We start from the raw sequence: 26,175 nt of genomic DNA on the forward strand, positions 1-26,175 counted from the left end.
TAGAGGGGTCACTAGACCCAAAGGTTAATTCTGCTTTCTCTCTACAGATGCTGCCAGATCTGCTGAGTTTCTCCAGAAATTTCTGTTTTTAAGAAACATTTGATCAAGGCTCATTGTTTGCAAGATGGAGGTGTGAGAAGGCATGAGCATCAGTGTGCATAATCATCTCTACTAAAGCAAATTTTATAAGGTTAAATTTTGTTCATGTGCCTTTGGAGTGGTATAGAAGAAAAACAGTTTTATTATAAATTCTATTTGGAACATAGTATATTTATCATTACTTCATAGGCTTGACTCACGGACTGACCGATACTAGTGGAAATATTCTGAATTAACCTGCTCCACAATTTGTTGCGAAAACCTAACAAAGCCATCAGAAGTGGGTAAGGGTCAATGCAATATTATTATTTATACTGACATTGGTAGATGAATGTATGAAAGATGTCAGTCATTGGATAGTACCTGTAATCACTGGGACTGGAAATCAACGAAATGTTAATTGCAACCAGGGATCTCATCTTGACCCCAGCTTCCCTGCGAAGACGTGGTTAACAATTAATTAGGAAATTCTGAAGACTGCCTGTTAGTTTCCATTTGTCAACATGTCAGGGTCATAGCAGTTTGTTCAGTGCCATTGATTAAAAACTTGAATGATCTCACAGATAAATCTGCCTCATTCACAATGACTGAAACGAAAGGTCAGAGGTTAGAAATCACTACAATTGGCCATATTGAACCGTGCACAACAGCAGAAGACAGCAATTTAGAAATTCCTTCTACTTAACAAATTACTCAAAAGCACCAACTTACCGATTAGTTAAACAGTAATCTCTCTCACACGGTGAGGCAGAAGTTTGAAAATTCTTCCATAAATAGTAATTGGTATTTACTTCAATTTTAAAACTGAATTGACTTTTTTTTTGTTAACCAAAGTTATTAGGAATATGGAGTGAGATCACAGATTAGCAATCATCCGGCAAAAATAGACTTGAGGGACTGAATGATCAACTTCTGTTCTGTGTTTCTGTTCCTGCCTGGACTGGAATGGCAATCAAGCTTGATCCACAAAATAGTTGGTGATGGCAAAATGTCAAGGTTTGCTTGTGATCTTCTCTGTTCCAATTAGTGCTGAAGTCATTGGAAATAGTGAAGTGACGTTCAGCAGTGGCCAGTGTCACGTCCATGTTGCACATCACATCATATATCAGACAGCACCCCACCTTGGGTGGCTCTACTTGGCATATACCCCCCGATAGAGCTGCTGCTGTGCCTCCTCCTCACTTCCAAATCTCACTGATTCAGATAGTATTTGTAAATACTACAGCATCTTGCAACATTTTCTGTTACCGAGGCTGGAATTTTGATGGTGAGAAATGGTTGCTGGTGGAACCAAGGAGACTGCATGCCATTTTACATTGTTGTAGGTCAGGCCCTGGGATTATGCCACCAGAGAACCACTTGATGTGGGTTGGTACCAGACCAGTGTGAGATTCCAGGCCAGTGCTCAGCACAGGATTGATGAGGAACGTCTGAATTCAACAGGAGACTGGTACCATATAGGAGTACTCATATGATATTTGCGATGGCATTGTAACTGCCCTTAGACTTCATGGGTGTGTCACGGGAAAGGTGTTCCAATGTTATGTGTTCCATTTTATGTTTATGACAGTCTCAATGCAGTGGCAGTGACCATGGTAAGATACATGGATGGGATGTGGTGACCCAGGGGCTGGATTGGGTTGATAGGCGTGTGTGCCAATGTGCTGAGGAATAAATGGCTGAAATGAACCTGAAATCTGGATCTTTTGAGGACCCAGATAACAGTTGTGCTCAAATTCAGGAAGGATGCCTAAATATGCGTTCACTGCCACAGAGGTCTCTGAGCCTGGTCCCCTGTCTGACTTTCTGACGTTTCACCATCCTGCCTATGGCCAATGGGTCACTGTTGTCTATGGCCACTTTCCTTGCCACGCTTCCAGGCTCCCTCCTCTAGCTGTGCCCCTCGCTAAGAAGCCACCACCTGAATATCTGATGCCTATGTCGTCTACATGCTGAGTATATAATTGGGTAGTGGGCACATTTCCAGTCGGTGCTGAGAGGACCCACAACCCCATTGCATCTCCCCTCTTGTATTCATTCGTTTGCCATCGGAAAGCAAGTCTCCCATCCTTAGCCGGTTTGGCCTACATGTGACTCCAGATCTCCAGTAATGTGGTTGACTCTTAACTGCCTCTTTGGCAGGTTTCCCAGGCCCATGCAGCTGCTGGGTCACTGCCACCATGTTAAAGCTACAGAAAGTCCATCCTTCTTTGTGGACTGTGCATGCCTTTTAAAAGGCCACACAAAATACATGCCACTTATTTCAGAGCTATTATAGATGACTGTTATTTGTCAGATGGTGCTTCTTCACTGTCTAAACCAGAGCACACACACCATTTAGAATCACCACCAGATCTTCATACACCTCATGCTGGAATTGCAGCGTCTACAGAGCTCATCATCAGCCCAGGACCCCATTAGGTGTTTGGCCTTGTCTGTCACAGCTTCTGAGAGCCAGTCCCACGCTGTGTGCTGCTCAAACCAGGCAGTGAAACCAAAAGTGAAGTAAAAGATAGGCAATGGCTTTATCATTGGATTATTAATCCAGAAACCCAGAAAATGTTAGCATCCCGAGAAGCATGCCATTTGGCCCATCATGTTCACACTGACCCTCCAAAGAGCATCCCACCCAAACCTACTCCCCCCATCCCTGTAACCTTGCATTCCCCATGGCCAATCCAACCAGCTTGGCCATCTTTGGACTGTGGGAGGAAACCGGAGCACCCAGAAGAAGCCCATGTAAACATAGGGAGAATATGCAAACGCCACACAGACCATCATTAGGGAATGAATTTGAACTGAGGTCTCTGGCACTGTGAGGCAGCAGTGTTAACCACTGTGCCACTCCAAAGATACGATGCACTTCATGTTGTCAGTATCTGCCCTAAATACTGTTCATTAGTTAATGCCACTGCCCAGCTGCTAAGGTTGTTGGCCAGTGCATTTGTGCAACACAAGCAGAGGTAGGAGGCCAGGCCCTTTGGTAACCAGTTCTAAACCATGATCTCATGGATTTGAGATAAATTCTAGTCTATCTTAGACAGATCAGTCCTTTTAAATGACTTTATTTCAGAAGGGATCCAGTAGAGGGCCAGAGTAATTGAGGATCAACATGATTTGTTACCACATCAATAATTTTGCAGTATTTGCTGTGATTGTAACTCCATTAAATACTGTGATCACAATAATTAAGTGGTTGTTTTTGGCTGGTGTGGACACAATGGGCCAAATGGCCATTTTCTGTGCTGAAGGTCTCTGTGAATCTATGATTTCCTCAACTTTGAAAATATTGATACAGATTAAGCAAGGGGAATGAAAGGTTATCAGGGATAGATAGAAATATGGAATTCAGAAGACAAATCGATCCACCTTAATCTTTTGGAATAGGAGAGTGGGCCTGGAGGGCCATATGGCTTACTCCTGCACCTATCTTATATGTTCGTATGATATAATACCTCAGAAAACATTTCCTGTAAATTTCTACCAATAATTGTTGCCACGTGGAATTAGGGAAATGTTGAAAGTCATCAAATACGTAAAATATAAAATTTTGTTCCTCTTTTGATTGTGCCAAGACACTCTGACACATTCAAAGCATAATTGTAAGCTAATTAATTCAGCCAAGAGTGCCAAGGATGTTAGATTAACCTTTCACCTTACCAGTTATGTTTTAGCGTTAAATGTTGGCCTTTTTTTGATGAATACCAATCTAAATCCAACAGTGCAGAGCTTTATTTGAATCAGTTCCAGCATTTTTGTATGTAGCTAGCTCAGCTTAGTTATTTAGACATTAGAACTGAGTTCTTTCTGAGACTGGTGGCCTTATTTTGACATTTAAGTTAAGTAATCCAAGATGCACAATGGATGGATGGGCTGTAGTGCTGATAGTTCCATTTGTTTCCTCACATGTTGCTGCTCACTGTGACACATGCAATTTATTGGTATTTTCAATTTCACTCAATAGTACCCTTTGTGAGTTGCACGATGTACACTCTCTGCAAAATGATACTGTGATGCCTCACTGACACAAACAAGGAGTGTGCACTGGACTGTAAAATAGTCGATGAAATTGGCTTTTATTTTTTGGTTGAAGCTATAACTATCTTTAATAGAAATATCTGCCAGTCACACAAAGGATAGGAGCACATTTGAAACAAAATTCAAATTATGCATTAGCTGTAAAAGTGACTAAATCAATGGACCCTGAAGCCTCTGTTCATGTTCATCAGATTCCAAAATGGACGCCTTGCACATAACAAAATCTAAAATGGTGTCAAGCTGATTACATTGTTATTCCTTCCCCCTGTGGCACTATATTTTGTTTTGCAAATGCTCATTATCAAGAAACAAAACCTAAGGTAAAAGTGGAGGATAAACATTCTATGGGCATAGGGATAAAGCTTAATTCAAGGAAGCCGTTGATGCGTGAATAAATTCTGTGCCAAAAGTCAGAGTCAGTTTTGAAAAGTTATTTACTGACTTCTGAAAGAGTATTAAATTAAGTACTAAATGTTTTTAAGTACTATTTTACCTCAAGTGAAGAGTTAAATGTGTGAGACCATAGGATGGGAACATCTATTACAGAGACAATTGCTGCATAGGTTTCACATTAAAATCAGATCATTGCTGGCCATATTGTAGATACTAACACATTGGCACTACATTTGTGTTGTCTCTGGTCACAAGCAGCTCCATAGGGTATAGGAGGTTTTTTTCTTTCTTTGCACTGTGTGCATGTTGCAGATATTTTTGATCAATCTGTTTTGGTGTATCATATCTCACTGCCAGAGACTTGAACCTAGGCTTTTTGATCCAGAGGTAGAGACACTGCCACAAGACTGTTCAGGTGCATATTTAATTCTTATGCTTTTTGCCTTAATATAAGTACAACTCTCATTCTGCATTGTCAGGAGCATTAAATTTACTGAAAATCTCCCATTTACTTCATAAGCTATTGATTCTTTCCTGTCACAGGGCATCTTATGTACACTGGCTTGCGAGTTCTTGCTTGGATTCGTTTGGGATGCTGGTTATGTGGTATCATCCCCAACATTCTATACTCTTAAAACTGTAACAAAACAATGCAGAGATCAGGAAAAGGAGGCTAGAGATGCAATGGAATGAATCTCATCCTGGAGCACCTGACCAGATTGGGTTTGCATGTGCATTAGAACAAAACGGCAGGGTGTTCCCATCCTCTCAATTCATTCTGAATTTCAGCAAAGGGTGAGACAGCAGGCTACATTATACTTTTACTTTTACACCCATCACCTGGAGTCTGGGAGCTTATCAGGAATTCCAGACATTGATCTCCAACAATTGAGTCCCAAACTCGGGCAGAGTCATTCAGTAGTCATTTGAAGCCTACAAAATGAGTGGTGTTAGATTATTCCCAAGAGAGGACATTCTAGCTAGTTACACTGTCCTTCTCTGTTAGTCACGCACACATTTTTCTCCCAACAGAAGTCACTCGGTAGAAATCAGAGCCTCACTGATTTTTCCTTTCCTATTTGGCAATACTGGGATCAATTGCAGCAAACTATTCTCGATGAGCTCAACTCAGAACAAAAAACAAATTTAGTGTTAGTGTGGCAAACTTGCACACACAGCCCAGTGAGCAGAGCCTGGAGTGACATCCTTATTATGTTATTTTAAGAGAGAGACGTGGCACATTGATCTAGGCCTTATCAGCTTCCTTTATACTAAATCATGGATAATAAAAACAGATTGAATAATGAACAGGTCATCTGAAAACTATGATTGGTCAATAAGTTGTTTAAATGCACTTATGATTTTCAACTAAGTAAATGCTAGTTCACTGCAAAATACAAACCCGATCAGCCAGAGAATGATATCCTCGTATTTGATGAAAGTTGACACTTCCAATGTCTTCCAGGGTTTTTTAAAAATTCCCTCACGGCATTAGGGCAATGCTGGCTAGGCAAGCATTTAATGGGTGGGCGGGGGCAGTTAAGAATCAGTCACATCGCTGTGGGTCTGGAGTCATATTAGGCCAGACCAGGTAAAGATGGCAGCTTCCTTTCCTAAAAGACGTTAGTGAACTAGATGACTTTTCCAACAAATGGATTCATTGTCATCATTAGATTTTCATTTCCAGATTATTTTTTAAAATTGAATTCAAATTCCACCATCTGCTGAACTCAGGTCGCCAGAATCCTCAAATTAACAGTCTCGCAATAATGCCACGAGACCATCACCTCCCGTGTCCTGTTTAAGAATTTGCTAACTTTCTACTACCTTTGATGTCCCAATAATTGATGACTGACTTGCTAATCTGGCCACTGAGAAAGCAGAAGGGATCAACCCACTTCCAGGGAGCAGTGGAAGCTTTTACTTTCAGGGAGTGGCTGGGATTTGACACTAGATCCAACACAAAACCTTCACTTTTAGGGAAGTGGTCAGATGAATCTCGATTGACCATTACCTGGGGCTGTTGGAGTCTACAGAGCTGTCATCCTCACAAACACTGCTCCATGACTGTGAAACCTTGGTGATGACAGCTAAGAAAGCTGAGACTTACCATCCGCACTGTCCGTGGAAGATGTGATATGATGTGTGTATGCTAACAGACACCCTCCAGGATGCAAGTATACTGAGCATTGAAATGATCATTCTTGTGTGGCAACTGCACTGCATCAGAATGCCAACACCCACTCTGCAATAATGCCACGAGACCATCACCTCCCGTGTCCTGTTTAAGAATTTGCTAACTTTCTACTACCTTTGATGTCCCAATAATTGATGACTGACTTGCTAATCTGGCCACTGAGAAAGCAGAAGGGATCAACCCACTTCCAGGGAGCAGTGGAAGCTTTTACTTTCAGGGAGTGGCTGGGATTTGACACGAGATCCAACTCTGCAAAGTGCATTCTGCATTCTCAGCTCATGACCAGTCAAAGATCACAAGGTGGCCAGTTAAAATATTTTGTAGATATCCTTAAAGCTTACTTGCAGAAGATAGGCTTTGACTTCAACAGCTAGGATAAATCAGCACTGGACCCCACACAATGGTGGGCCCTGCTTTGATGCAGGTGAATGACAACCAAAAATACAAGAGCAAGAAGAAAGCTGAAGAAGGTGTGTAATCCCTCATTGGTAACGGACTTCCCAATCGATATGATTGACTACCCATCCAAGTTTTGGATTTCTATTCTGACTTCGCTTTTAACGTTCCAATTCCCACCTCATTTAAATGTCGAATTTCACTTTTATCTCTGATAGCCTTTGAGTCTTTCTTTTCCCTTTCTTTTTCTCTTCTTGGTCACGAATTCCATGATAACTGTCCTACATCTTCCGAAATACCACCAATGAATTTGTGACAGGCTCTCAAGTTTCAATACTGAAAATGTGTTGCTGGAAAAGCGCAGCAGGTCAGGCAGCATCCAATGAGCAGGAGAATCGACGTTTCGGGCATGAGCCCTTCTTCAGGAACCTGAAGAAGGGCTCATGCCCAAAACGTCGATTCTCCTGCTCCTTGGATGCTGCCTGACCTGCTGCGCTTTTCCAGCAGCACATTTTCAGCTCTGATCTCCAGCATCTGCAGTCCTCACTTTCTCCTCTCAAGTTTCAATAAATAACATAATCTGATAAATATACAGAAGAGAGTTCATTCAGTATTTCCTGCCCCTTCCAGATGCATGCGACCAGGGTCACAGGTCAGTAAATTGGGCAGGTGGGGGTGGGCTTCATGGGGTAATGGTCATGAGGAGAAGGGTGTAGTGGGGTGGCACCAAGGACAAGGCAGGTGGCTTTCAGCAGGTATCCTCCCTTCCCAATATCCCTTCAGTCCAACCAGTCCATGCTGCCCATAATCCCAAACTAAACTAGTCCCAGCTGACTGCGCTTGACCCACATCCCTCCAAACATTTCTTATTCATGCCATTATCCAAATGTCTTTTGAATGTTGTAATTGTACCTGCATCCACCACTTCCTCTGGAAGTTCATTCCACACACAAACCACTCTCTGTGTAAAAACAAATGCCCCATTTCTTTTTAAATCCTTCTTCTCTCACCTTAAAAATATGGCCCCGAGTCTTGAAATCTCCCACTCTAGGGAAAAGACAACTGCCATTCACCTTATCTATACTCATGATTTTATAATCCTCTATAAGGTCATCCCTGAACCACCTCTGCTCCAGTGAAAAATGTCCCAGCCAACATTATAACTCAAATCCTCCATTCTTAGCAACATCCTGGTAAATATCTTCTGAAGCATCTCCGGTAAATGGGTAAATGGTCCGTTCTGTTCCTGTGTCTCTAGTTCCATGCATTTTGTTTTATTGTGACTCTCTCATGTCCTGAGTGAACTTTATATCTTGTGTCTTACTCCATTTTTGTGCATTACGGCACTGCACTGTACCCTTTCCCTGTCCTTGCTCTTCCACCTAACCCATTACAGACCTTAGATCATCATGCTTGATTTCTTTGTTGACTCTTTCTTCTCACAATCTGGTACACCCACATCTCTAAAGAATTTGTGGATGTGCACAAGTCCAGAATTAGACAAATGCAATAGTTTTGTAGTATAGTCAGGCCCTAGGAGGTTTCAAAGATAGGAGGGAAAGGGTATGAAGGGATTGGAATATAAGTATGCGATCTTTAAATTTGAGGTGTTTCTGGGCTGAAAGCTGAGGGCAAGTTACTGGACTCAGGAGTGATATTGAACAGGACATTGCTGTGAGTCAGGAAATGATAGTCGAACTTTAAATGAGCTGAAATGTACAGATGATGTAAGAAGAGTGGTTGGCCAAGAGAGCAGAACTATTGGCAAGCGTTGATATGTTGAGTGCCAAGCCAAAATACAGCCTTCAGCTTTCTTCAACACCACCGCTGGCCACTCCGTAGCAAGATCAAATACTTGAAGACAAAACAGCCTTTTTTGTAAAGTGAATTACAAATTGTTTTGAGCTTAAACATCGTTACTTTTTTCCCCAACATGTTCATGACAAATGACATCTAAGAGTCAATGCAGCAAGACAGCACGGTCTTTGTTATGTTTATAGGGTGACCAAAGTCAGATGAGATGTAGGACCTAAATGTATCCACATTCTTCATGTTGATATTGCTGTTTACCTCCAAAGCAAGTAACGTGCTACCCCATTAAATAATTTGTCTAACATATGTGCTTGTACCACAGAGATGGGTGAGGATTCCAACATAACAGTAACTTTGTGCTTTATTCTCCATTGTTATTGAAATATGAAAATGCAAACATTTTAAGGCACAATAGTTCAACTTGCACTTTTATGTATGTTCTGTAGCTAGTGTACGGCAAGTATTTAACCAGGTAGCTGCAATCTCCAATAATTTTCTCACATCAATAAATAATTTAATTTTAACATTATTTGACATTCCTCAGTTATAGAACAGGGCATGTGGAGGCATTGATTTTTCTGACTGTTAATGATTTGTTTTGTTAATTTCACATCTCAGTCATTTGTCTTCGATCACACGAGTAATTTTTACTTCTGTAATGGGTTTACAATTCATGGTCAGGTTTTGTAACGTGTTCCAGTCACAAGCATAGCCATGAGACCAACAATCAACCGCGGGCTGTGTCACAGCACTTATTATTTCAAATTCTGCTGTTGTTATTAAATACTGAAATAAATCCAAAACAGCAGCAGTCTTGATATTTCACCTCTATCTGCAGTGTGGTTGAATGAAGGCAATCAAAACGTCTAATATTTAATATCGAATGCAATTAAAGTCTAGCGAAAATTTATCAGGAGTATATCATTGAAATATTTCCCTCATAATGTCGGCTCTCAGATCCTGGGCTTTCTGCAGGTGACCTTTAAGAAAGCGATTATAGGAATAAATTGCAGAAAGTGAAAGTAATACAACCGAATGATTGGGCATGGTGCTAGTTCGCTTTAAGCAAAAGAGTCGAGTCCTATCCTATTAAAAAAAAGGATGACTAGTGCACTGAAATAGCAGTGTGCATGCTTAGTTGTTTTGGCACAGGATATGGTGTCATTATCATGATTCTTTCTCCCCCTCCCTCCAATATGGCACTTTGCTAATTTTGGTGCTTCTGCCATTCAGCCCCCTAACCCCACTGCAATAACCCCTAGTACCAACTCAGGAGAAATTGAGAAACTGTACAAAACTGCAGATTCTTTGCCATTCTTTTGCTGGGGAGGTTTTTTCAGAAAGAAAGGGAACATCCATTTATATAGTAACTTTTAATAACCTCCGCATGTTCCAAAGATCATGACCGACAATTAATTATTTCTGAAATTAATTACTTCTGGTCGTAAGGTATGAAATACAACAGCCAGTTTGCACACAGTAAGATCCCACAAGGAGTAATTAAATTAATGCCCAGAAAATCCAGTTTACCGACACCAAAGTGAAATACAATGAATGCTGGACATTTGAAATGAAAGCTGAAATTTCTGGAAATACTCAGCGTCTGTGGAATGGTGTGGTAACCTTGGCTGAGAAATACACATTGTTGGGGACACAATAAGATTAGATTACTTACAGTGTGGAAACTGGCCCTTCGGCCCAACAAGTCCACACCGACCCACCGCAGCGCAACCCACCCAGACCCGTTCCCCTACATTTACCCCTTCATCTAACACTACGGGCAATTTAGCATGGCCAATTCACCTAACCTGCACGTTTTTGGATTGTGGGAGGAAACCCATGCAGACATGGGGAGAATGTGAAAACTCCACACAGAGTCGCCTGAGGCGGGAACTGAACCCAAGTCTCTGACGATGTGAGGCAGCAGTGCTAACCACTGTGCCACTGTGCCGCCCACAGTTTTGAATCAATTGACAGGACAGGCACAGTATATTGTTTCATGTGAAAGATGTAGTGACAGAGACTAAAAAGTACCATGTACTGATGTGACTTACAAAATGTAATAGCTTGTGACAGACAAAGGGAGCTAAATAACAAAAGGAATTGCATTGTGTAGACCCATTTTTGAGTTCCATGGTTAAGGCTAAGCACTATTTAATCAAGTTTTAAAACGAAAACAATAAAATTCAAATAATGCCTACCTGCTTATTATACTTCTTACAAACTCCGATGACATCTCAGAGTCAGGAAATTAAGCTGTTGATATAGTCATCCACTAATATGATCTTTCCTCTCAAATCATGTTTCCTCTCAAGACTGATAAGATAAGCAGTTATGGACAGTAAGATTATATTTATGAAACACAGGTAGTGAGATCGAAGAGATTGAAGCTTAACAGTTGTGTTGCCAACCTCTTGAGATTTTCTGGACACATTTTCATGATCTGCGACACGATAAAGAATATTCTGTATTCCAGCAGAGGGCCATTCTCAAATCTGAGGGCAGTTCATTTCTCGCTGGACTTTTGCATTGGTACGTCTCAAATTGAGCATCAGCAGCAGCAGCAAGGGACTTTTCTTTCAAGCAAGTGACTTGTCATGTAGCTTCAGATTGGGCATCGCCAGGACACTTAAATGTGAACCCAAATTCTGTTATGTCACACTCTTTAATGTCTTTTCAGTGCTATTATTTGGCTCTTGTTCCTGATTTTACCATCTGGAGATTCTGGGGTTCATTGCAAGGGGAGATGAAGTGTTAAAGACGTCTGTCTGACATTACAATGTCAGTAAATGTCTGTGGATAGGGCTTCTTCTATCAGTGCTAAACCTGAAAATTCTTGGTTCCAAGACTCTGTACTGAATTCCAGTAAAAAGATGAGTCTTAATAAAACCACAAGTCCCAATTTGAGCATATCTGTAGTAACAATGATCATACCTACCATGTTTTATTCATCTGAAACAAATCTCAACCATTGATCTTAAAATGTAACCACCTTTGGTGTTTTTTGACAGTTTAAAAATAACCTGAGCTCCATATGTTTAAATAAACTGCTGATCCGTCTTACTTTTTGATCATAAATCTCATTCGTAATAGCTCTTCCACCTTGACAGCTATGACTAAACAAGGCATCTGTTGGAAATGGGAGTGACATATTTCAGGGACACAAAATGAATGCTTCTATAATTATGTTGATACAATACACAAATTTAAGATCAGCTGTTACATAACTTGGGTGTTCATAAGCAGGCTTATTTCTCACATCAGTCGGCAGTATTTGTGAAACAATAATACCAGACCTGCCAATGTTCAATGACGATTACTATTTGGAAAGCAAGAAGAAATTTCAAATTCTCAGGATGCCCAAAAATGCTCTGTGACCAATGAATTATGGATAAATACTTTAGTATGAATGTGTATGCATTTTATGTCTATATAAGTAATATATATTTATATTATGCTTTCCATACTCCAGGTGAGACTTAAACAGTGATCATGTTGTCAAAGTCCATTTTTTTGCAATTATGCTTATCATTATTTCAAATAAACTGGAAATTAAGTTGTGAAGTTTGCAATTAATTCAGTCCAACTTTTTTTTGTTGTTTCCTTGATAAAGTACATGCAGGAGTAAGCTGTGTTCCATTTTTGGAATGCCCTCCAGTTCCACTTCACAACTGGGAAAATAATTGGGCAGGACCGATGATTTTCATCACTGCCAAGTTCAGAAATGAATCAAAAGTAGTATTAGTTGACACCAAACTCGAGACTTAAAAGCCTGTAGATTAAAATAAGATGAAACAACTTCTGAAATAGAGAAGCTCAATGATCCATCAAGCTCACTGCATGGTTTCAATTTCCCATTGCCCTCATTACCCCCCTCAACCCCAATTACAGTCATGTGATTTCTTGGGAGGAAAATATCTTGGAAACCATTCTCCAACCCCAAAGGTAGTCGAGTTCTCATAGATGATATTGGTGCAATGCCTGGTCCATTTCCTTTCTCCGTGGTGCATGAATATCTTTGCTGCTTAAAGGATTTGTTCACTTTCAATCTGAAGTCTGGTAATTCATTGGCACTCACCAGCAATTAGTTTCAGAGTTCAGTGACTTTCTGCAAAAAGAATTACCTCTTCACTTCTGACCGAACTTTATATTCATGAATGAGGATGTGTAGATCATTCAGTCCTTCGGACTTATTCATAACTCATTTAGATCATGGCTGGTATTTATCCTAACTCCATTGGTGTGCTTTGGCAAATAATAATCTATCAATCTCTCATTCAAAATCTATGATCTAGGACATTTAAGTTGGAGAAAGTTGGACCGTTTTGCTACTTTTTGCTTGAAGAAATGTTTTTCAACTTACCATAAGTAACTTTACAGGTAAGATAAGATAAGAACACACAGTTTTGGGGTATTTATTAGTCTGGATAGAAGCTTAACTTCATAATAGAAAAGTAAGACTAACTGGGACACATTCAAATACTAAGTGTACTTAGTAAGTGCCACAAGGATTAATGCTGGAGCTTCAACTATTCACTATCCTTATCACTGACATGAATGGAGGGATCAGGTGCGTAGTAGCAAAACTGCTGACAAAACAAAGATCAGCAAGGAAGCAATTGTGAGGAGAATACAAACAGTCAACTCAGATAGAGCGAGGTTAATTAAATGGATAGAGTGACAGATGGAGTATATTGTGGAAAAAGTGCCAGTTATCCCCTTTGGTAAGAAGAATAGGAAAGAAAGTATGATTTAAATGGGGAGAGACTATAGAATTTTACATTAAGAAAGATCTAGATGCCCTCGACAAAATAAGTGCAGTTTGCACAACATTTAGAGAGCTGAATGGAATGTTGGCCTTTATTGCAAAAAGGATAGAGAATAAAAGTAAGTGAAATCTTGATTCAACTGTACATTGGTGCTAATCCACATACTGTATTGTGTACATTTCCGGTCTTCTTATCGAAGGAAGGATCTAATTGCATTGAGCACCATTCAGAAGAGATTCTCTTAACTGAATGATGGAATTAAGGGATTATCTTATAAGGAAAGGTAAAGCTGGTTGGGCAAAGTGATCTTACGGATATGCATCAGATGCAGAGGTGTTTGACAGGGTAAATGCTGAGAGCATTTTTAAGGAAGTATTTAAACTCTGTTTAGGATTAAGGGGTCATTTATTTAAGAGACAGTTGAAAAGGAATTTCATCTCAGAAAATTGTGAAGATTTGGAACTCTCTACTCAGTGAGCTGTGGGTGCAATCAAGTCAGAGATCTATTTTGTGCTACAGGGATGTCAGGAGCTTTGGGGAAAGACAGGAAATGAGTTGAGGCCAACATCTGATGACTAATGATGTTATTGAATAACAGATCAGGTGCAAGGAGCTACACCTGCCCCTGCATCTTAAGGTTTTACATTTATACTCCTTCATCAGAAATTGCAAAATGTTTTAGTGTAATAATCTTCAGGTTACATTTTATTGGCTTCTTGGCTGCTTTGTAATGCAGAGTTATGTCAGCAGTGCGGGTTAATTCCTGCCCTGGCTGAGGTTACCATGAAGGACTCTCCTCAATCTCTCCTCTCACCTGAGGCCTGGTGACCCTCGGGTTAAACCACTACCAGTCATTTGGCCCCTATGGTCTGACAGGACTATGGCAATTTTACCTTCACCTTACCTATCGGATATATTCAGAAGCATTAATAAATACAAATGCAAAACATGACGACGAGAAATATGTATGTTATAAAATAAGGCAAAGCTTGTGTTTAATTGTATCTCATATATATATATATCTTGTTGCGCTCGCTTGTTTTATCATCAGAAATTGAATTCACAGAAGGGTCCCTTTGGCCTGTCGATGTCTGACTCCATTCTGAGCACCTATTTGGAGTTGCCTGCTATTGTTTAATTTTCTCAATATTGTAAGTCCTTTCTCAGCCTTCAAATATTCTTTCAATCATCTTTTATCTTTTATATAATGTATGTAAAAGGAGAATTGTGGAAATTTTTATGGAAATATACTGCTTAGTCACTCAATAAACTGTCCCTTCATGACATATACAAGATTACATGTGGTATTGTTAACAAACCAAAAAAGCAATTCTGAATGTGTGACATGAGACTAGAAAGCAAACCTCACAATAAATGAACAGCAAAATCAAGTAAGGAAAACACAAGTACTGTACCACACAGGGAAGATTACGTCTTATTTAAAAATTGTAAAACTGTAAGCCTATTAAAGAGCTGTTTTTGTCATCTGAGTCCTATGCCCAAATGCTTTTTCACTAGTGCAGTTAGGATTATAACACTGCAGTATTATAGCTGCTGATCTTGGATGGAAAGAACCAAGAGCCATAAAAATGTTGCACCAAATACAAACAAATCTTATTCTGTGTGCTGAGTATGAATTCAGCTTCAAACTGGTGGAGACAGCCTTTCACCTCAGCAAGCCGTGTGAGTGAAGAATTTTGTTCTGAAACTATGCTGATGCCATGGTTTCGGAGAAGGTTTCTCACCCACTTGGAGAGGCATACATTTTCATATGACTAAACGAAATTCACCTGCTGATACATATGTGTATAAAACCCAGTTGCCTCAACATTTTGTTGATACCTGAGCAAGGCAAAAACTGCTTTGAAAGGGAGAAAGGACTGCAGTTGCTGGAGATTAGGGATCGAGAGTGTGGTGCTGGAAAAGCGCAGCAGGTCAGGCAACATCCGAGGAGCAGGAGAATCGACGTTTCGGGCATAAGCCCTTCATCAGGAATTCCTGATGAAAAACTGGTTTGACCAGGACGAACAACTGCAAACGCTGCAGAGAGGTGACGAGAGTGCAGTTTAAAATGCATAATGATGGTGATGACCCAGAATTAGACCGATTTTGTCTTATTTAAATGCCATTATGGCCTTGCTGATTTCTATCTATCTAAACTCCTCCAGCCTTAAAACACACACATTTCCTTTCCCCACACTGAAATTAAAGTCAATTCCTCTGATTCTGGTTTTTGGTGCACCATCTCCTGCCCTTGCCATCCTTTGTTAACATTCCCTGCCGCCAAGTCTTTAGTTATCTCCTCAGGTTGGCTGTGGAATTCCCTTCTCAATCCTCTCCATCTCCTCCATAAATTTGCTCAGAACTCATTTCTTTGATCGAGCATTAACCAACTTGCTATTTTTGTTTGTTTTCCCATCATCGAGTTGTCTGATTATGTCTCAATGATCACTCTGGGACACCCGTCTGTGCTGTAGCTAAATAGGTACAAGTTGTTGTCAATGTTGAAATGTCGATGGTGGGAGCAAAAAACTCATCAAAAGACTGCAAAACCAGAAAAGTGGGACAGAACCAGAAACAAGGCTGAGCGAAGAAAGTTACTAGGCCAGACTTTAAAGGTCAAATAAGAGTGAGTAATAATTTCAAGAAGAGAAGGGAATTTTATAGGATAGATTTTAGAAGGTGAGATGGTCCTAATACAGATACAAAATAAAACAGATTTTGCTGAACTTTTTTTTTGTCTGGAATAGACTAGTAGAGTTAGTTATTAATATAGGAACACAGAAGTCTGAATCTAAAGATTCCTTATACAATAGACTACAATGGTTAGCTCCCAAAGAACTTAAAAAATGGTATTTACTGTGATACGTACATTGTTTGTAGAATCATACAAGCAACTTTTTTTTTCGTAAACCTATTGCCATCTTTCATTTGGTACTGTACAGACAGATTAATTGTCTCCTAGGTGATGGAGAAAATGACCAGTTCTAAGGGATTCAAAAAGTCTGAGACTCCAGTGGTTTTGTCCTCATTAAAACTAGGACATTCCCCCAGTTATCTCCTGTATTTCATGAAGGCAAAAGATACAATTGCACCAGTGCCTCTGGCCTTCCATGACCATTTGCAAGTAACCAATGGTATTGGGCAGGTTTTTGTCCACCATGTTAAAGGTGGCCTCAGAGACAAGTGGACTGGGAAAGTCTTGAAAACCCATGTAGGTTAGGATCCTGATGTGACCTGGCCCTGTTCTCGCTTTACCCAGGGTGTTGTTGAAACAGTGAAGGATTTGGGTCTGTCTGGTAAGCAAATAAATGGTGCTTGAGGTTATGAAGATGACAATTAGTAGATAACTTAGCCAAAAACCCTGAATATCCCAGCCTCAGATCCTGTTTTCTGATCTGTCACCCATTTATCAGGATCATTGAGGCAATTACTAAAGGAACTCTGTGGTACAGTGGTAGTGTCTGTACCTTTGAGCCAGAAGGTTTAGATTCAAGTCCCACCTACCTGAGAGATGTATAATAACATATCTGAACAGATTACCTAAAAATATCTATAATCAATTACATGGAAAAGTTCTAGCCATAGCAATTATGGGACTGTTTGTTCACATCAAATTTTCACTGAGTGTGGTCACTATTGGAAGGCACTTCACTGGGTAGCATTGCCCTCATCTTTGACTGATATTCCTTACTGCCAGCCCAGTCTTCAACACACCATTGGAGCAACGTATGTTCTTCTGTCTTTCAGCACAGCTGAGGGACAAGTGCAGAAGCCATACGACCTTTGTCAGTATTAGTGGCACCAGGAGCAACGCTCGTAGCAGCCTTTTCCTCAGGCACAAGGGAAATGGGATGGACACAAACCCAGCTGAAAGGAGACCTGACTCCAACACAGGGTGCACAGGCAGAAGATCAGCTTTCTTGACATATCTGACTGCCAATGCCTCAAGAGACTTGGGCTCTCATGGTAAGTCTCTGCTGAGATCTGGAACAGGCAAGGAGATACAAGGTTTTGGTCAAAGTGGTGGTGGAAAAGCACAGCAGGTCAGGCAGCAGGAAAATCAACATTTCGAGCAAAAGCCCTTCATCAGGATATCGATTTTCCTGCTCTCCAGGTGCTGCCTGACCTGCTGTGCTTTTCCAGCATCACTCTGATTTAAACTCTGGTTTCCAGCATCTGCAGTCCTCACTTTTGTCTAGGTGGATACAAGGTGTCAATGGCCAATATGATACCTGTAAATGAAGAGACATCACTCCCCTTCCCAGCTCTCTTTCTCTCATCATGTTGTGAGGTTGCTGCTTTTACAAGGTGAGGCGTCAGGGAAGGATGGATGCTTATTATAAATGTGAACAGGAAGGAAGAGTACCATTTTGGGAAATGACTGTGAGGCATATTTGTGACAGACAAATGGGATGAGGCTGAGCATTGACTGTGATTTAGGGTTGTGAGGTGTCTCCAGGGAGAGGAACGTGATGTAAGCTGTAAAGGTAAAAGGTAAAGTCTCCATAATCCTAGAGGATCGCAGGGCTTCTCTTTCATGACAGAGCCAGTGGTATGTGTAACCTGAGGGCCACCATGCCTCAGGTGAGGGGTGACACTGAGAAAGTGGGACCTACATAGTAATATCAACCAGCGTGGGAATTGAACCCATGCAGTTGGTGTCACTCTGCACTGCCAACCAACCACCTGAAATAACTGTATTGATATGAGGAGCATTGTGCAGGGGTGTTATGAGCAAGCCTGAGTGTGGACTTCTGAAAGGTTCTGGCCTCACTTGATGAACTGTCTCCAGGTTGGAGAAAGCATACCCCGTTTACTGACTTTGTTGGCCACATCCGCCCATAACCGCTTGCTTTGGCAGGTTGTCCTTTCCTTCTGAAAGTGTGCCTCACCGTAATCCTTTCGATGCCACAGCTAGGCATCCAGGTAAGAGTGAGAGATCTTGGAGGGCAGTCTTCCTGTGATTATTGCGGCTGAGAAATTCCAAAGGCTGTTGAGCTTTTCTGGCTTATGTTATACATAATGCCTTCTCATAGAAGAGTTTTCATAGAACCCCTACAGAGTGGAAACAGTTTATTGGCCCATCAAGTCCACACCAACCCTCCGAAGAGTAACCCACCCAGATCCATTACCCTACTCTATTACTCTATATTTGCCCCTGACTAATGCACCTAACCCACATATCTCTGAAAACTATGAGCAATTTAGTATAGCTAATTCACCTATCCTGCACATCTTTGCATGTGGGAGGAAACCGGTGCACCCGGACAAAACCCATGCAAGCACAGGGAGAAGTACAAACTCCATGCAGTCACCTGAGGCTGGAATCAAACCTGGTCCCTACCGCTGTGATGCGGCAGTGCTAACCACTGAGCTACCGAGTCTCTGACAGAACGGATACACCATCCAATCCACATCAACTGGGCTAGGCCTGCGGAACTTGAATAGCAGTTGGTTTGCTCTGTAAGGGGCATTGGCTGAGTGTGACAGATGCAGAAAGTCAAGTTTCATATCAGGTAATGGTTATGTTGCTACAGCAGGGGCTAACGTCCTAAGGTTCTTCTCCAAGAGTCTGGACAGTCTCTATCAGAGGACTATCCATGTGTCAGATGTTAAAGCCACAACTGTTTTCTTCTCAACCAATGTTTACACATGCAATCTTTCCAACGGTGCCCAATAAATACTGTAATGGAACAAACTCACTTTTATTTCACTCTTCCTAGTGCAGAAGGATTTAAGCCAAACACTACATCCCTTTTGTTTCCCGCTTAACTCTGCAAAGATTGGAGATGAAATTGTAACCTTTCTACTCTTAGCTTGCTGTACCAGACATTGTATTTAATAAAAATAACTAAAATCTGAGCTACCTCCGATATCAATTATTCTGTAAGCCAAAACACGAAACTCAATAACACTTGATAAGATCAATCGATCGGATACTTTGTGCTCCATTTCTAACTGGTGTTGCATTGTACAGGATTTATCAGCTTGGTGGTGTTGGCATTTAGTAGCTAAAGGTTACAGATTTAGTATTGTGTTGGTGATACGTAATAGAGAATTTAATTTCTCAAAGCTTTAGACTTTTGAAAGATTTAATAGTTTTATTTCAAATAACAAAGACACCATTGTGTTCTCTGGATCACAGGTCAGATAGTCATCTGCTGAATGAGAACAAAAGTTTGAAACTGACCAGCCTATCATTCCCAGGTTTGACTGATCAGATTGGAACACGTTTCTTTCCAATTGACATGTGCTCTGCAACCTATTCTGATTTAAATGGTGTCTACAAGGCTTAATTTCGTCTCTCAACTGGCTTCTGGATTGAACCCACAAAGCACAGTACAGAGTGCTTTTTTATTCTTATTCTGGATTGTTACATCTTGCTACTTTCGCCCTCTGTTTATCAGTGTCACAGCCTGCTCCATTATTCTGTAACTTGGATATTCACAGCTGGCTCTCTCAAAATTAATAACCGTAGCATTGCTCAAACTGAGGAAATATTTTTAGCCCAATAATCATATGAAAGCAATTAAGTTAAACAAGCTGTATATATTAATTTGACATTTTGGTTAGTGCAAACAATTGTGTTGAGATTGGAACAGAAATAAAAACTCTTCTGAATCTTAATAAATTAACAGCAAAACTGCACTTCTTTTACCCTCCCAGGGTTGAGTTTTATTTCATCTCCTGCGTATTATTGTGACCAGGTAGCTATCCAGTCAGCATACACAGGAGCACACTGATGGTACATACACCTGATGTTTAAATCATTGTATAGTGCTAGTGAAATATGACACACAACTGTAGCTCAGCCACCCAGCTGAGAACAGCTTCATTTTGAGAATCAGCTCTGAATACAATAAAGCAGATTATCTCCATATTTTAAAATGTTATTACTTTCCCTTTTTACTTTTACTGCTCAAACTGCTGATTTAAAAAGAACTCAGTTGACCTCATAAAGAAAATTCTTCCAGACATTGTACAGGGATGCTTCATTTTTAAAGTCATATTCAAAATAACTAAAAGAAAAATGTACTGATTTTAACTGAAAGAAGCCAATCAGGAAAAAGACTTTTGATTTCACATTGTGATGGGAACCCCCACAAATGTTTGCATTAATATTTATGGTATGACTCCATAACAAATTACTGCTTAAAAGGACATCTTTACAGGATCAAGTAAATAATTGTAAGCAGCTTTAGGAAATAAAAGCCCAAATTATAATCTTGTATGTATTGCTGGAGTTAAAAGGGATGCTGACCTTTTTCTAAACTGTCTGTTCGTTGGAATACCAACACTATCTATTTTTCACTGTCAGGATACAAACCACTTGTGTCTTAACATCCATGAGAGCATCACTTCTGTATTCATCCATCAAAATAAATGCAGGCCATGGTTAGATGATAATGAGATGCAGGACGACACTTAAATAGAGGGACTCTGAGCTCTGCTTTTGCAGTGGCAACATTAGATTAGTTTTGATCATCAAAACTCTACAATTCGATTGCAAAAAAACACAGAAGACGCCAGTAATGCTCAATGCATCAGGCAGCAAATCTGATGGAAATAAATCTGAAATATGATCTCTGTTTCTCTTTCCACAGATGTTAATGGAACTATTGAGTATTTCCAGCATTTTCTGTTTTTGTTTTGGATGTCCAACATCAACAATATGGTAGTTTTGTATGTTTGAATTAATCATGCTTTCATATCTCTGCTAGTCATACTTCATTCATGAGAAAATATACAAGGTCACACTTATTATTAAAGCTGGCACTTGCTGCATCTTCTGCTGTAGGGAGGTGAGGTTTACAAATGCTGTAGATGTTGGAAAATAAAAGGTAGAATGGCAATTGGTTCAGAGATGGAAATGATGTGTTTGAAATTGCACCTGTAGATCATCTATTAGTTTGACAATAGTAATGTTACAGATGGCAACACTTAGGTTATAGTGCTGACTGGACACCCCTCCCAGTTGTGCATTTCAATAAAGGAGCTCTTTGAGATTTTCTTGGGTAAAGATGCACCATAATATAAATGTTTTTAGAAGAAGAATCTCTACATTGTGGAAACAGGCCCTTCAGCCCAACAAGTCCACGCCGACTCTCCGAAGAGTAACGCACCCAGACCCATTCCCAATGCTCTACATTTACCCCAGTTGAAACTTTATTGCTGGAACAGCACAGCAGGTCAGGCAGCATCCAGGGAACAGGAGATTCGACGTTTCGGGCACAGGCCCTTCTTCAGGAATGAACTTGGACTTCCTGAAGAAGGGCCTGTGCCCGAAACGTCGAATCTCCTGTTCCCTGGATGCTGCCTGACCTGCTGTGCTGTTCCAGCAATAAAGTTTCAACTTTGATCTCCAGCATCTGCAGACCTCACTTTCTCCTCTACATTTACCCCAAACTAATACACCTAACCTACACATCCCTGAACACTGTAGGTAATTTAGCATGGGCAATTCGCCTAACTTGCACATCTTTGGATGGTGGGAGGAAACCCAAGCACCCGCAGGAAACCCACACAGACACGGGGAGGATGTGCAAACTCCATACAGACAATCGCCCGAGGCAGGAATTGAACCGGGCCCCTGGTGCTGTGAGGCATGTTCCGAGAATGGTGGGTAAACTTTAGGTTTCCCTAGACATTGAAAGCATTGAAATATATGTTTCGCATAGCTCATGTTTTATTTATGAGCTTAGAGGTTTACGTGTTCTCCATCCAGTATGAGACAAACATATCCAAAGTGGTCCAGTGTGCTCAGTGGCTGACCTTTACCTGTACTTGCATTTTATCAGTGTGCACCTGAAACCAGATTGTATCAATATGAAAGTGACAGTGCATTGGCAGTCTGCTTCCCATATCATATTGTATAATCGTTCTATTATTTTGACTTTTGTGGATAAAAAACAAAATGTAAAGGATATATCATAGTTAATCAAGGTTATACTATAAACTATACTATTTCCAAGACAATACTATTACAGTCAGCAAAACAAAATACATTGTAATTATATTTTGAAAATAACATTGCACTTTTAAAACAGCAACAAACATTTAAATTAATCTCATTTAATTTAATGACCATAACCCTACCTGATAATTTTACAATATACCGATGTTTCGGCAGGGAGTGGAAATTAGGAATTTATACCAAAAAAAACCCCAAGGTGTGAAACTTCTGCCTATTGTTATGTTTGTTGTGAAACATTTTCTACTGGTTCCAACATTTTACAAATTCTCTTTAGTTAGGTGTTAAAGTCGGCATCACATTGTGTAGACAGTGTCAATGTGGTGGCGAGATTGCCTAGTAGACATTCACTTTGCATGAACTCCTCAGATATTATGGGATAAACCAGGGTAACTGTTAAGAACTATATAGTTTGTCCTGTTTCTGTGCTGTTATGAGCTTAAAAGCTCAACTATTGAACTTGCATTGACAGCAATATATTTCTAGGACACCACGGTAATATTATGACCCTATATTTACACTCTTGGTTTTAATTAATTGGAAAATTCTGCTGGAACTTTACAGTTTGGGAAAAATGAAGATAGCACAGCATCTCTAGAGCTAACAGGGTGTGCTGTAGATATATCACCATAGATACAGAGCAGCTCCATATTCGGACTGCAGAATGTTACCACACTTCTGTATGTTGAAGCATGCTTTTGATATATCCTTTCTGTACATTATTAGCTCGGCTTTATTTTTAGTCTGGATGGATGATTACCAATTTCGGAGGTTTAGTATGTGGCTGCTCTTGCTTTGTGGGTCTTACTTAGTCAGACGCAGTTTTTTTCTTGTGTGCCTGTTAGCCACACTCTCCCAGGGCAGTGTACATGTAAGGGTACTCAACTTCAATCCGCCAGGTCCTTTCCGGCTGCTCTCAATCGAGGGGCGTAAAACCAAAACAATTAAACACTGATAACCCGATAATGAAAGGGATGTAGTTTACAAAGCATCACGTGGCGTTTCAGCAATTGTCATATAAAAAAATTCCTGGAAGTCCTGTTACTGTGTTACATTGTCATTGCTATTCCCCGCCTATGGCTCTGTATTTTACGTGAAATAAAAAGTTTTTTATTTAAATATGGGGCGGTTTGGTCTTTGGGAAATTGTGGTCCCTGAGATTTCCAAACAAGAGAGACAGTGATCTACACGCAAGTTGAAACAAGTGACTGTCACCTCGGAACCACCCAGAACAGGGGCCGGGTCTTACCTGGAGACGTTCATTTCGCGCGGGGGGCGAGTAGCTTTGTCGTAGGCAACTTTCGCGAAGACCCCAGCGATAATCACAAAGGCGATGACTCCGCAGGTGATGTACACCGTGGTGTTGGTCTTGTCTTTGCTCGGGTCATACACGTTGTCCAGCTGTCCCAGATCCGGGTCGGTGGTGACTTGGATCTCCACTTTGGGGGTCACGTAGTTTTTACAGCCGTTCTGCTCCAGCCGGTAGTTCTTGTCCTGGCAGCAGTAGCGCATGTAGCAAGTGCCACAGCAGTAATTGTAGGAAGTCCTGTTGCACTCGAAATCGGGGTCCCACTGGCCGGCCACGTCGTAGTGACCCCGACATTTCTCGGAGTGCTGCAGCACCAGCGGCTTCATCTTGTTGATCTGCAGGACGGGCACCACCACGGTGGCATTGACTGGCGCCGCTTTGCCCCCCTGGCGCCGCGGGGGTGAAGCCAGTGTCCTGTTGCTGCGGCTCCTGCCCGCCCACACCAGCAGGCTCAGGGGGTCCATGTAAACCAGGAAGAGGAGTAGGTGTTGCTGCATGGTCTCTGCCAAGAGGGAGGGGGGGGGGGCGGGGGGGGAAGCAGGCTGGCAGGGCTGGTACCGTTTCTCTTCCCCCCCCCACCCCGCCACCCCCCCTTTACTCTCTCTCTCTCTAACAGTGGCGTTCCCTGGCCCACTCCCAAGGAGCTGGGCTAACAAACAGTTCCCACATGGCACCGATCCGGGAGACCCAGTAGAAACATCCTCCTTCTCTCTCTGTCTCTGTCTCTCTCACTCTCTCTCTCAGTCGGCCGTGCAAATAAATGGCTTCAGGAAGCTTGCTTGTCTGGAGGTTGCCCTGGTAGATATCAAACCGTGTTGCTCTCCACTGCGGCAAAATTGGACTGTTTCCCCCCTCCCATAAAGGAGAGAGGGAATACAAAAGTCTTTGGCTTGTGAGGATCAGGTTGAGCTGGAGCTAAATCCCATCGCTGGGGAGGCTGCAGAGAAGCCCCTTCCTCTCTTTCGGAATGTAGAAGTTTAGGGGGGCGTGGGGAAAGGGGGCGGGAGAGAGAGAGCCCCTCGACACTCACCACATGTTGTGTTCGAGATGGGGGAAGAGATTGAATGCCCCTGTCGGTTTCCACAGCCTGGGCTGGTCTGCCGAGTGCTAACAAGAACAGATAATACACACACAGAAAAAAAACAGGCCGGTTAGAACAGTGGAAGATAGAGAGAAAGCGCTTTCTACATTCAACTGAGGATAGGGATGGGGAGATGCACCAAACTCCAAGCGCACACACACTGACTGAGGCAAGGAGCAGGATGTGAGAACACTATACAGTGCTACTCCCGAGAAGTGACATGGTTTAAAAGAGATTGGAGGGGGTGGGGGGGAAGTGGGTTACGTTTCAATGACGGGAATCCTCGCTGTTGGAGTTGGTGCTGTTCTGGGATCCTGGCCGAATGGCCAGCCATCTCCACCAGCTCACTCCCCCAACTCCCCCCCCTCGCTCCCCCCACATCAACATCGCATTGTTATTCATTCAGAGGGTGAGCACCTTCAAGACTTACCCGCGGCTCACACACACAGGGGCATCTGAGAGAGAGAGAGAGAGACCTCACACACACACACACACAGATGCTCAGACACGGCCCACTCCGCCTCCAGCGAATGTCAAAACCCACTCGAATGCTCCGAACAGCACAACCTCGGCTCCGGTCTCCTACTTAAACAGCCTCCCTTCCTCCTATCACCCACCACTCTCAGGGGGTAGAGAATAGGCTGGAGTGAGAGAGAGAGAGAGAGAGGGGAGGTTACTCACACAGACTCCGCACCGCTGACGTGCGAAGGGTGAACGTTCGCAAACCCCGTCAGGGGCTGACTGCGAGCCCAGCTCGGACTCACTCCCAAGTGGACTCCTTCCTGCCCCAGGCTGCCGCTGAGTGAACGTGAAGGCGCTGCTCAGAAGCTCTTCGGCAAAGGCAGTCATCACACACAGCCTGCTCCACTCAATCAATACCTCACAAAAACAACTGAGCCTTTCATTGCAGGGAGTCTGTAAAACAGTTGGATCAGGAGGTGGCTGTGGTTGACAAATTCTAACGATGGGGTGTACACTGTCAGCTAAGGTCAGATTTGGAGGTGGGGGGGTAGTGGGGTGTTTGGGGATGGGGAGTGCTCTCTAATTGCGGGAATTGGTTTATGGGATGCGGCCTCACTGCAAGTCAGTTCTGATACCTCATTAAAG

At 41.8% G+C, this 26,175-nt stretch overlaps 1 protein-coding gene across 4 annotated transcripts in view; it reads right to left on the reverse strand.

The window, feature by feature from the left end:
* Window positions 1–25,828, reverse strand: part of shisa6a (shisa family member 6a) — a 527,218-nt gene extending 501,390 nt beyond the window's left edge. For 3 of the 4 annotated variants that reach the window (XM_088000483.1, XM_088000482.1, XM_088000480.1), the window contains exons 1-2: window positions 25,499–25,721; window positions 23,928–25,094 (exon numbers count right to left, since the gene is read on the reverse strand). In XM_088000483.1, coding sequence (XP_087856609.1) covers window positions 23,928–24,484 — 557 coding nt within the window. In that variant the 5' untranslated portion in view covers window positions 24,485–25,094; window positions 25,499–25,721. Of the gene's footprint in view, window positions 1–23,927; window positions 25,095–25,498; window positions 25,722–25,749 lie in introns of those variants that run through there. The other variant, XM_088000481.1, reaches the window with a different exon arrangement.
* Between the last annotated feature and the right edge of the window lie 347 nt (window positions 25,829–26,175).

Source organism: Chiloscyllium plagiosum, unplaced genomic scaffold, assembly GCF_037043375.1.
Source record: "Chiloscyllium plagiosum isolate Xiang-an unplaced genomic scaffold, Cpla_swu_hap1 HiC_scaffold_25, whole genome shotgun sequence".
Taxonomy (NCBI): Eukaryota; Metazoa; Chordata; class Chondrichthyes; order Orectolobiformes; family Hemiscylliidae; genus Chiloscyllium; species Chiloscyllium plagiosum.